Here is a 12,690-nt window from a genome sequence, read left to right as displayed (position 1 = left end):
AACTCGTACATCAGGTTCTTGAATCCTAAGCCACTGACTTTTCCCTCTGTAGCACACTGCCCTCATTATGGATTTTAAACCTTGAGAATTTTAAAGATTTCATTCTATGGAATATAAAACTTTAAATTAAGGAAAATTAAAGTTTTGAACACATGCTTCTTTTTCATCAAATGATCATTGAATGTACAGTAAGTCAAACTTGTCTCAGTTTTAATTTTTAAAGTTATTGGACAATGGAATTTCAGTATCACTAAAAGCAATTAAAAATACAAGCTTAAAAAGGCTAATTTTGATTTACTTTATTAACATTTTATCCCATTTGAATCAAATATAGATTAAAGTTCTTGTCTAACCAAATATCACTGTATCATATCATATATCACTTTATATTACATGTCATATCATTTTATTATATTATATTTCATTTTGAAACTTCTACAATTCATAAGGGTAATGACAAGTTTAAATATTCCTTCTCAATGTCGTTTTACATCTATAAGGCAGAATTTTGATAATCAGACAAACTTTCAGTACTAGACATGTTTGTTTTCATCACATCCTGTTTGCCCTTCTTTCTCCCCTTGTTCCCATCTTTGCTCTGTCTTCCCATGCCCTCTATAGGAACTCAGCCCAGGTGCTTCTCTATCTAGAACTTATCTTCCCAGGGCTGAAAAGCTATATGCTTTCCACAGTAGCCTAGGGCTTCTACTGTGATATAGAACCAGAGCCTACCATGCCATGTTAAATGTCTATTTTCCTTCTTTTCTCCTTGCATGCCCTGTCCCTTCCCTGATCTTATCACTGCTATGTGCCTATTTACCAATGCCTACTTTAAATGTATCTGACTTTTATCTTGGGATAAGATTCTAGGGCCAGATTCTATTTATCTTATGAGATAACTTGATAGTTTTAATAAGTATCATGATATATTACGCAGTCAAAATTTAAATTTAAAAAATTAAATGTTAAATTACTTAAAATGAAAGTTGTGGGTCACCCAGAATGTAATGAAGAAGTATATATTGAAGGACATGAATGCTCATTTCTTCAAAGAAGAAATGGTAATAAAGCAATGGTGTAAAATTTAAAAAGAATCATTAAATTATACTTAAGGATCCCTATGGGCTTCATATTTATATTGGTATTATCTATTTTGTGGTATTTTTGTTTTGTTAGGTCTTCCCCAATTATGCTTTAATCTGATTTGCAGCACAAACCTGCTGCACTTCTGAGTGTTTTAGGTCACATGTCATGTGAGGACTATGTGTTTGACATCTCTGGGATAAAGGGATGCCATCAGAGAGAGTTATATATGAATTGAAATTGAGGTTAGCTTCTAACATGATGCATGACTGCCCTGTGCAAGACAACAACAAGAGCCAAAGAGGCTAAGAAGGTATGGGTGGGTTGCCAAATACCCTATTAGAAGTAATACCTGAAAAGATAAAATCACAGCTCTCTCAAGCTACTAACATAGGGAAAAGGATAGAAAGTTCTCCTAGTCTCATCCCCATTAATATTAGCCTCCTGGAGAAAGTTATCTTTTTATGTCTTTTGTTATCTCACCTAAAAGGGGGTCCCTGTAATGGTAGAAATTTCTAGACATGAAGGAAGGGTGTGGGTCATGGCCTGGAGAAAATTACAGACATTATGATCTTCCTAAATTACACTATCTTGGTGGCCACATGTTCTGCCTGTTTAGATATCCTAGGAGGTTAACATGTAAATAAATATTTGCACCTTGTTTTTATAGTATTGAATTCTGTCTTTGTAAATAATCCAGTAAAAAAGAAAGGCAGAGGAGTCCAAAGAGCACAGAATATGAAGTTAGGAGACCTTGGTTCTCCCACTTAGTGTCTGATCTAGTTAGTAATCCTCTTTTAGCCTCCATCTCATGAAATGTAAAATGGGGGTGTTAATACTTATACTTTCTACCTCACAGGGTTATTGTTAGGAAAATAAATCAATTCTTTTCAGTGGTTTACTATTAGCTATTTACTAGTTTACTATTAGTGTTTTTAGTGGTTCTTTCCATTCCTAAAACTAAGGGCATTTGAAGTAGATTGAATCAGAAATTTGATTCTTACTTACATTTTGAACAATTAAATGACTTAGCAAACATTTAATTTTCAGGAGCCTGTCAAGAAAATTACTACTCAAACTCTTAAGAATGGTTTTAAGTGAGGAAATAAATTTAAACTTAATCATCAGAATGTTTTTCATTTTTGATGTTGGAGTTACTAGTTTTATCTTGTGACTGATGACAGCACAAACCTTCTCTTTAGGAATGGTATTGAGGGAAAGTTTTGAAGAAAACTGAACATTTATATAAAGTGGGGTAGAAAATTATTTCAAAAATACCGTACAACATGGAGCATGTGAAAAGAAAAGAGAAACCAATGTAGTCAAGAAAAAATGCACTCAGCAGGATAAAAAAGATAAATAATGGAAAGAGTTTCTGAAGGGACCTATGTAGTATTTTTCAGGGCCATTAGTTTATTTCTGCAAAAGGAATGATAAGGTTTTCCTTCTTTTGTTTGTGAAAATTATTTAACTTGTCCTCTTTAAGTTGTTCAACCGACATAGTTTCTATTAATGCTTTTATGACATTAGTTTCTTCTAACAAATAATGATAAATAATTTTAGGAGTTGAATAACTCTTTGAAAGTAAAATGTCGTTAAAATGCACCAAAAAGCGTATAGTTTTCAAAGTAAATTGTTTTACAAGCCAAATCTGTTTTCCTATAATCAACCAATCAATGAACATTTCTTAATCCTTCAGGTGTCAGACATCATGATAGGTGATAGGAATACAAATACAAAAATGCAACTCTCCTCAGAGAATTTACAGTGTAACAGGAGAGCTGCAAGTACACATATGAGTATATATCAAATAAACATAAAGGAAATAAATCAAAGCAGTGTTACTAAAGGGAGGGTACTAAAAATTACTTGCACTATATCTTGAAGGAAGAGAGAGATTATGTGGATCAGAGATGTTGACAAAATGCCCTTCAGACAAGGGAATGGTCAGTACAAGGGTACAAAGGTGGCAGATGGAGGAACTGAAAGGTCATTTTGGCTAGTTTGAATCATGTGGAAGGAGGAATAATGTGTAGTGAAGTTGGAAAGAGGTTGGGGTCTGGTTGTGAGGAGAGATTTAAAAGACAAAGAAAGGAATGTTTATTTGAGTCTGGAGGAACTTGCAAGCCAGTGGAGTTTACTGAATACGAGAATAGAGCAATTAGCTATGTACTTTAAAAAAAAAAAAAAAAAAAGTCACTGATATCTATGTGGGATAAAGGGGAAATGGACTGGAGTAGAAAGAGGCCAATTAAAAAGATATATGAGTGGCGGATATGTGAATGGAGAAGGGGAGACTTATAAAGGGTGTTGTGAAGGTAGAAATGGAGAAATTGACAGCTAATTGAATATGTACATTAAAGTAATGAGAAGTTGAAGATAATTTCAAGATTACAACTTGGTACATCACAATGATAGTGGTTCTTGACACAAATAAGGAATTTTTGAAAAGTGGTGGGTTTGAGGGGAAAGATGAATTCTATTTGGACATACTGAACCTGAGATGCCTCTGGAATATCCAGTATAAAATATGCAATTGATGATGCAGAACTGAAGTTTATAGGAGGTATTGGGGCTGGGTATATATGAATTTGGAGGACATGTTTATAGAGAAAAAATTAAATCTGAGAGAGCTGAAAGGGTCATTAGATGAGGGAATTTCAGGAGAAAGAAGAGAAGACCACCAAGTACAGAGCCTTGGGGAATATTATAGAGACAAAAATCCAGCAAAGTGTAATGAGAAGGCATAGTTAGAAAGGTAGTCGGAAAAACAGGAGAAAGTACCATCATGAAAAACCCAACAGGCCAGGAAGTAAGGATATAACACAGTGTCATGAGGTAGTTTTGAATGTGAGTTTTTTTGACTCCTGGTCTTGTGCTTTATCTATGGGTACTGCCCTAACTGAATAAAAAAGATTATTTTACTCCAGTGAAAGCCTTGTTGAGAATGAGTGACTCTAAGAATAGATCATAAAAATTACAGCCTTCCTCTGTAAGGAAACCTTGAATGTTAACAAAAGCTATAAATGGCTATTACCTTGTATAAATGCTGGTTTCTGGTTTTTTGGTTTCTTTCAGGAACTTAGAGAAATACATAACAGGCAACAGCTCCAAAAACAAAAGAATTTAGAGGCAGAAAGATTGAAACAGAAAGAAAAAGAGAGGAAAACAATAGAATTAGAAAAGCAAAAAGAGGAAACCCAAAGGTAAGTTTTTTTTTATATTGTGGGCAGTTGTGAAAGGGATTTAATACATTCATTCTTTCTCACCCAGACTTCTCCAAACAGTTTTAGTTTTTTTTTTTTAAAGTCTGCATGTCCAAGTAGCCCCTTTGAGTTGTTTCCCAGAACTCTCTAGTCCCATTGCTGTGTCCTTATTGGAATTATACAAGGAAATGGGAATGGTTGGTTTACTCCTTTGCATGCAGAAAACCAAAATATGTTTCCAGTTCACAGCTTTTTAATAACAGGGACAATCAGGAGAGCCAAACCAAATCAAAGTACTGTGATGTGCTTCAGTGTTCCTCTAGCAGAACTCACACATTGTGTCATTCTGCCCTTTCTTTTCCTTTTTTTTTCCTATAGTAAATATAGACTTGAGCACAAAAAGAGAAAACTGGCCACAGCTGCTTAGAGTACAAATTACACCCACTCACATATATACACACTTTTTGGCATGTTTATTTTTGTTTGAGTACACTACATAGCTAAGCAAAAGAACTTAATACTTTTAAGTTTAGGGAAAGCTCAATCAATTCACTTTAAACCTCTGAACCAAAGAGATGTTTAAGAATGATAACTTATCAGAACACAATGGAAGGGATTAATTAATGAATTAACATTTATCAAGCTCCTACTATGTATTAAACACTTTATCTAGCAGTAGGTTTCATGCATTGATCACCTCTATAAAGTCCCTTTGACTGATCTGGATTTCATTTTGCCTCTGGAATGAGAAAACAATTTACATGTTTGGATTATGTGGTTAGATCTAATGAAAAGATGAATATTAAAAAGGATTTCCATGATGTCCTTGTGCTTTAAGAACATAAATTCGTATTTCTTAAAAAATTTTTTTATTCCAATAAACTTAATATTTCCAAAACCAAACTTTCCTTGCCCACTGAATCAAATTTTACTGACTTTTCCGTTTTTCTAATGATATTCATAATCATTCTCTCAGTCATACTTGAATCCTTCCTTTCCTTTTATGTTTAGTCAACTGCCAACCATTATCAATTTTTGTTATTGTGTAAGTTAGTGATCATATGTGATTTGCGCCTGGTAAGTGAGATAATATATGTGAAGTGCTTTGTAAACCTTTAAGTATTTTATAAGTAGAAATATTAATATAATACATTGAACATTAATATAATATTAATAAAATGTATTAACACTGGTGTGTTCAATTTAGATTAGCATGTTCTTGCTTTGGTGGTGGGTGCCATGAACCGGTAGTGGAAACATTTTTGCATTTTTATATGGCAAAGTTGGGAGGAGAAGGCTCTGTTTTTGATGGGGAGAACTCTTTTATTCAAGACCAACACCTTGTACATGCAATTTTCATCCCATTTCTTCCCATGTTTCCCCAATTAACTGTCCCAGAATCATTCCCTTCTTTTTGTTCTTCAACCTTTTCCTATCCTCTGGCTCCTTATTTCCTATCTACAAAAGTGCTCAAGTATCCTCACTTAAAAAACAAAATAAAACCACTTTAAAAAAAAAAAAAAACTTGCAGGGGCAGTGGTTCAAATGTGGCCTCAGATACTTAACACTCCCTAGCTGTGTGACCCTGGGCAAGTTATTTAATTCCAATTGCCTCAGCAAAAAAACAAAACTTTCATTAACACTACCATCCTTCCCAGCTATCATCTTATATCAGCTAGACTCCTAGAAAAAGATATCTTGAAAAAGATAATTCTTCAAAACTACCATTGAGCTTTTATTTTCCAGATGTGATAACTTTTTTCAGTCCCTCATCCTTTTTGACCTTTGTCTGCCTCAATGTCTATTTGTCATAATTGACCACATTCTCTTCCTGGTTACTCTGTTAGTGTTAACTAACAGAGAAAACATGAGTTTTCATGACCTGCTCTCTTTTCATGATCCTCCTACCTGTTGGATTTTTTCCTCTCAATCTTTTTTGAAAGTTTATCATCCATATCATGGCTCCTAATTGTAAGTGTTTGACAAGTTTCTGTTCTGGGTCATCTTTTCTCTCTGTATATTTCTTTCTTTTATGACCTTATCAGCTCCTTTTAATATCCTTTGATAATCCTTTAATTATGATCTCTATGCAAGTGATTCACATGTGTGTGCATGTATATGTGTAAATGTACACATGTGTATATTGTATATATAATATTCAAATAAATATGCATATGTGTATATTTCTAGATATAGAAATTCAATACAGTCTCTCTTATGATGCCTAGTCATATAGCTCTATCTATTATATGTTTTGAATTGGATTGGCATTTCAAACTCACTAGATCCAATGCTATATTTATTATTTTTACCTTTAAACTTCTCTGTCCCCATCAAGGATATCCTCCTAATCAATAATCACAGGTTTTCAGCCTTGGTACTGTTCTTTATTCTTTGTGTCAGGTCAACAACAACAACAAACATTTATTATTTTTTGGAAATAACAGCAGAGGGAATGATCTATCATTAGGGGTACCAGGACAAATTTTGAAAATGGGACATTTGAAGGAAGCTAAGGAAAGTAGGAAGCTGAGACAAGGAGGGAGAGAATTCCAGGCACTGGAGAAAATCAATGAAAATGCATGGAGTTGGGAAATAATGTTTTGCCTAAGGGAACAGTAAGGAGGCCAGTGTTATTCTATCACAGAACATATATATATATATATATATATATATATATATATATATATATATATATATATATATATATATATATATATGCATATATATAAGAAGGCTGGAAAAGTAGGAAGTGGGGGCAGCTAGGTAGTGCAGTGGATGGAGCACCAGCCCTGCAGTCAGGAGCTCCTGAGTTCAAATGTGATCTCAGACACTTAACACTTCCTAGCTGTGTGATCCTGGGCAAGTCATTTAGCCTCCAGTTGCCTTGGAAGATGGGGATGACATAATGGGGGGAGGCACTGGAGATGGGGAGTGGCATCTTGATAAGACGGTATCTGACATTCCCATAGCTTGGGATGGGGGAGAGGCATTCTGATATTCTAAAATATAAATTCTTTCATCCTTATAAAATATTCTGATGATTAAGAGGGAGGGGTAGTTTTGCAGGATTGAGCCAAACAATTAGAAACCAAAGCAGGACAAATTAGGGAAACTGAGTCAGGATAATTAGGGAAACTGAGTTAGGATAATAAAAGAGAACTGTGGTATAACAGCCTTGAAAGAAGAAAGACTACTTTTTCATATGAGGTTGTAGTGAAGGAAGAAATATTGGTAGAAAGCATCAGGGTGATACAAACAAAGTGGGGAGGAGGTAAAAAGGAGATCTTGGTGAATGTCTTTTTTATTGTTATAGTTTGTGGTGGTGGGATAGTTTTTTGACATTTGAGGAGGACAGGAAGGCTGTATCCTAGGACCTTGGGGACAAAAAGACAAAAACTAATCACTACCTGTGCTCACAAGATTATGGTCTTTCAGGGAAAATAGCATATATATCAGCTGGCATATAGAAATACAAGAGCTATTTAGAGGGTTTTTTTTGGGGGGAAGGGTAGGTGGAGGCCACCAGCAGCTGAGAACCAAGATATATTCCACATAGAAGGTGTTACTTCAGTTGAACTTTGAAGGAGTCAAGGGATTCTAACAGGAGAAGGAAGAAGAGTTTCCTGAGAGTATCTAAGAAACCTAAAAAGTCTATAGATAATAACAGCTCTCAGTGTTGATTGGGTAATAAATATGTATTGAATGAACTTTAAAGGAGGAGAGCAAGTGCAATGCTGATCATCTCTGTTTCTTAATAAACTTATGATTGCCTATTATAGCCTTTAGGATAAAATATAAAGTCAGCTCTTTGGTTTTAAAACTAACCCCATTCTACTATGGGGTTATTATTTCCTTTCCTATATTCCTATATTTTACAGTCCAGACAAATTAGCCTTCTCCCTATTCCTCACACATTCTATACTCTTTATCTCCTGTCTCTAGTCTTTGCACCATGTGTCCTGAAAGCTTCCTCACCTGTTAGAATCCCTGTGATTCCTTCAATGTTCAGCTCAAGTGATAACCTTCTGTGTGAAATATATCTTGGCTCCTCTCAGCTGCTAGTTCCCTCCACTTACCCCCTCCCCATTTTTTTTTCTTATATTTATAAGTGACAGCTATAAACATATCATTTTCCCAGATAGACTGTCATTTCCTTGAGCACAGGTGTTGTTTAATTTTTGTATTTTTGTCTGCAGAGCTTGGCCCATAGAAGGTACTTAATTTCTTTGGTTGATATGTTTCCTTTCCTCCTCCTTTTTTTTTTTTTTTTTAACCTATCTTAGAAATAAAGTTTTAAATTTAACCTGAAAACTCTCTTACAACATTGTTATATATATTTTGTTTTGAAAAAGGTTTTATATGTTATTGAGTTCTTTAATTCCATTTGTATACTATATTTGGTGAAGAAGCTTTCTCATCTGCAAGTTCTATTTGAGGGAAGAGGATGGCAAAGACCAGTACATAAAGACTACAATATGTATCATTATAAGACTGTCTATTGTGTACATCATGCTCGTTATTTACTGAATTCCAATAGAGGCAATTAAAATAAATTATGTAATAGACTAGAAATTGTCATTTTATATGTTGATACCACAGTTTAAATTTGCTACTCTTCTCTTTTCCCCTTTCCTCAAATACAAAATTTAATACTTCAAGCTTACTTCTTAGATATATTCAAAAATAGGTTATTGTATTTTGGTTTTCTTTATGGTAATTTTTTTCAGCAATTCAAGTAAGGAAAAAATTGAGAGAGAGGCTATAATGGGACTATAGAACTGTTTTTTTTAAATTGTACATATGTAGTAGTTTATGTGGTAAGAAATTTATGATGTGGGAGAAAAATAATTTCAAACCTTTCTTCCTGTAAGTTTTAGTGACTATCTTGATTTTCTACTTCCCAAAGTTAGCTGAGTGAGGAAACTTTGTATATGTAAATCAGTTGGAAAAGAAAATGCTAATCAAATTCAATAAAACTTTTAGTTAATAACATCTGGAAAATTAAAAAATAACCATCTTGCTGTTTTGGCTTTTATGCTCATATTGAAGAGAGCGAGAAAGAGAAAGGGAGAGGGAGAGAATGTGTGTGTGTTTGTGTCTGTGTGTGTGTGTGTGTGTGTGTGTGTGTGTGTGTGTGTGCACGCAGGTACGTGTATAGCTCAAGAATCTTGAAGATACATTTTGCCTAAAGGAACTATTCAATTGTTAAAGCAAAATTATATTTATAATTATGTTTGTAATAAAAACATGCTATAGTTATAAAAAAATATGTGCATACAAATTTTACAATTAAATACCACAATGAGAAATAAATTTTCTCCAATCATTACAATGCTTCTCTAGGTTAATTAGTATGATTTATCCTTAAAAAAATAAGGAAGTTGGATAAGTTCTCTAAATATCAGGTGCTCCAGAGGAACATAAAACAGTGATAAAGTAAGAAATATATAATTCAGAGCCTTGTGTGTCTAACCCTTTGTATTTCTCAAGAAATATCTTGTTGTTAAATGTTCCATTGTCCAACCTCTGTTTTGGAAAGAACTGTTAGTAATAATAACTATAATTCATGTTGCACTTTAAGGTTAATAAAACTATTTTATCTCATTTAATCTATGAGGTATATACCAATGGTATGATTTCTTTTTGTAGAGGAAGAAACAGAATCAGAGAAACTAAGGTAATTTATGCTTCTGTTAAATACCAGACCCAATACTACTGAATTCTCTCTTTTGACACCAAATCCAGAATTTTTTCAGTCCTCACACTAAGTCTTATTATAGGATACTAATTTAATTTGTTATTTAAAAAATAATTATTGACAGACGTTCACAAGATAAGCAGTGGCTTGACCGAGTTCCACAGGATGAAGAATATCAACGGCCAAAAAAAATCCATGATGAAGAGAAACTAAGAGAAGAACCAGTCAAAAAAAAAGATGGTGAGGAAAAAGGCAAGCAGGAAATGAAAGATAAGCTGAATAAGCTTTTCCAGCAACACCAAGAACCAGCTAAGCCCATTCTTCAGACACCCAGCTCATCTACAGGTATGGAAGAAAAGAATGTGGGTAAAAGAGTTTTAGAAAAGTACATCCTTTTGTGACCGAGTAAGGTCTTTCATTAATCATATTCAAACTCTGCCTGATATACATACAGAAGAAAGCTTTAATCTCTTTTTTTGACCAACAATACTGATATAACTGAAAGGCTATAATTTTAAAAAGGTAAGTGTATGTCTTCACCTATTCACTTAAAGTAATTATTTTAATTATCTCAAAATGTTTGTTTAAAAAAATGCTTTATCAACGGTTTTTGGAGAAAAAAATCCTGTCATTTCACAACATCTACTTTATTATGTGGCACCCTCCCTTATGAAAAAAGGAAATACAGTTAAGCAAATTGTAATGAAACACAATGACCCATCCTTTTTCCACATCTCCAATATCTTTTTGCTCCACTGATGAAGAAGGGTCACTAAAAGTAATGTGAAACATTATCATATCCATCTCTCTCATCTTGCCTCTTTATTCTATGGAACATCTTAATATTCTGCTATTCTTTCAGATGTAGCTTTCTATAGGAATTGTACAATTCTTTTAGCAATGGGAAATACAACCTTTTCTACACATACACACACACCATTTTTGATATCTAATATATTATGGACTATACCTTTTGAAAAGTCTGCTGACTTCTTTGGCTTGCATAAAATCTTAATAATTTGGTGGAGAGGGAATTTTTTTTTTAAAGGAATAAAAAAGATCTATCCTTTAAGAAATAATCAGTGGCTAGTGGTACTGAGCCCCGCATAAGAAGTGCTTTATAATGGTTGGTTAAATTGAAATAGGGCAGCCTAGGTAAGAACTCATTAGTTATATGTGATTGGACTGAGTTTCTATATCTCCAAAGAATTTCTTTAAGTGAGAGTGAGTATAACTTTGTTTTAGTCACTTGTCCCTTGCCTGGGGGTGGGGTGGAGGGTGGAAATAATGTTTTTTCTTTGTATTTGTAAAGAATTTTGATTTTTATCATTGCTATCTTTCTGTTTCCTGGGGGGCAAGGAACCACTTAATGTTGTTGTGCCCTGGTTTCTTTAGTTGTAAAAATATGACCTTGTATTATAAGGAAATTTTGTAACATGCCCTCCTGGCAGTTACAGTCTTCAAATGTGTAACACTATAAACTGAACTCAATGAAAATTAATATCATCTTCAACCTATCAAAGAAAGATGAATGTGGGTCATGGCATTTGAACTATGAGGAGTTCAAATGCATTGTTACAGAAAAAAATGGTATTTCTTTTCATTAAGTTATTTTTGCTTTGAAACAAGTAGACTTGGGGCAGCTAGGTGGTGCAGTGGATAGAGCACCCGCCCTGAATTCAGGAGGACCAGAGTTCCAATCTGGTCTCAAGACACTTAACACTTCCTAGCTGTGTGACCCTGGGCAAGTCACTTAACCCCAGCCTCAGAAAAACAAAACAAAACAAAACAAAAAAAAAAAAAGAAAAGAAAAGAAACAAGTAGACTTAAAAATCTCAGGGGATTTAGATCCAGTGTTTGTGAAATCAGTACTTTTATAATGGAAATGTGTTGCATTGAAAGTTATTTCCACATTTTTTATACATGTGAAAATTTTCAAAATCACTGAATAGAGTCTTTCCTTGGCTGAATAAACTTCATTCCATTCAACTTTTGTTGAAAATATTTGCAAATTATAAAAACCCAAGCCCAAGTTTAGAGAGAAGGAAAATGTGAAAACAAGGTAAACTGAACCCATTGTCAGTATTTAGATAATAAAAGTGGTTTGCAAATTTGAAAGCCGAGTAAAAATATGACCTCTGATTCTTCTTCTTCCATCTTCTTCCTTCCTCTATTTTCATCTTCCTTTTCTTCTTCCTTTTTTTTCTTTTCTTTTCTTCCAGAGAGGAAGCAGGCTTTTTTTTTTTTTTTTTTTTTTTTGGTATCCAAAATTTGGACTTTAACTAACTGTCAAATATGTTTGAAATTCTAAGAGCAGAGTTTAATCTACCTTGTCACTGAATTTTATAAATTTTCCAAAACAGCTTTGAAATAGGAATATTAAGAGAGATCTAAGGGAAGATTTTGATTTTGATATTTTTATTTGATTTTTGTTTTTTGTTATTTTTTCAATATTTAATGTGGATTTTTTTTTTTTCTCCTTTGCCTCATTTTTATAAACAGAAAAAGGTCCACTTACTATTTCTACTCAAGAAGATGTAAAGGTAGTGTATTACCGGGCACTGTACCCTTTTGAATCAAGGAGCCATGATGAAATCACCATCCAACCTGGGGATATAGTCATGGTAAGAAAGAATTTAAGGAGAGTTTGTTTTTGTTGACAACATTGTCTACTTTGTAAATTTCCCCATAGTCATTTGT

The 12,690-nt window shown here is 33.6% G+C and overlaps 1 protein-coding gene across 4 annotated transcripts in view; it reads left to right on the top strand.

The window, feature by feature from the left end:
- ITSN1 (intersectin 1) overlaps positions 1-12,690 on the top strand; it is a 242,744-nt gene that overhangs the window by 118,415 nt on the left and 111,639 nt on the right. For all 4 annotated transcript variants that reach the window (XM_074300709.1, XM_074300707.1, XM_074300708.1 and 1 more), the window contains 3 exons: positions 4,162-4,289; positions 10,115-10,335; positions 12,493-12,614. In XM_074300709.1, coding sequence (XP_074156810.1) covers positions 4,162-4,289; positions 10,115-10,335; positions 12,493-12,614 — 471 coding nt within the window. The remainder of the gene's footprint in view (positions 1-4,161; positions 4,290-10,114; positions 10,336-12,492; positions 12,615-12,690) is intronic.

This window comes from Sminthopsis crassicaudata, chromosome 3 (genome assembly GCF_048593235.1).
Source record: "Sminthopsis crassicaudata isolate SCR6 chromosome 3, ASM4859323v1, whole genome shotgun sequence".
NCBI classification, from domain to species: Eukaryota; Metazoa; Chordata; class Mammalia; order Dasyuromorphia; family Dasyuridae; genus Sminthopsis; species Sminthopsis crassicaudata.
This window is presented reverse-complemented; position numbering and strand designations above follow the sequence as displayed.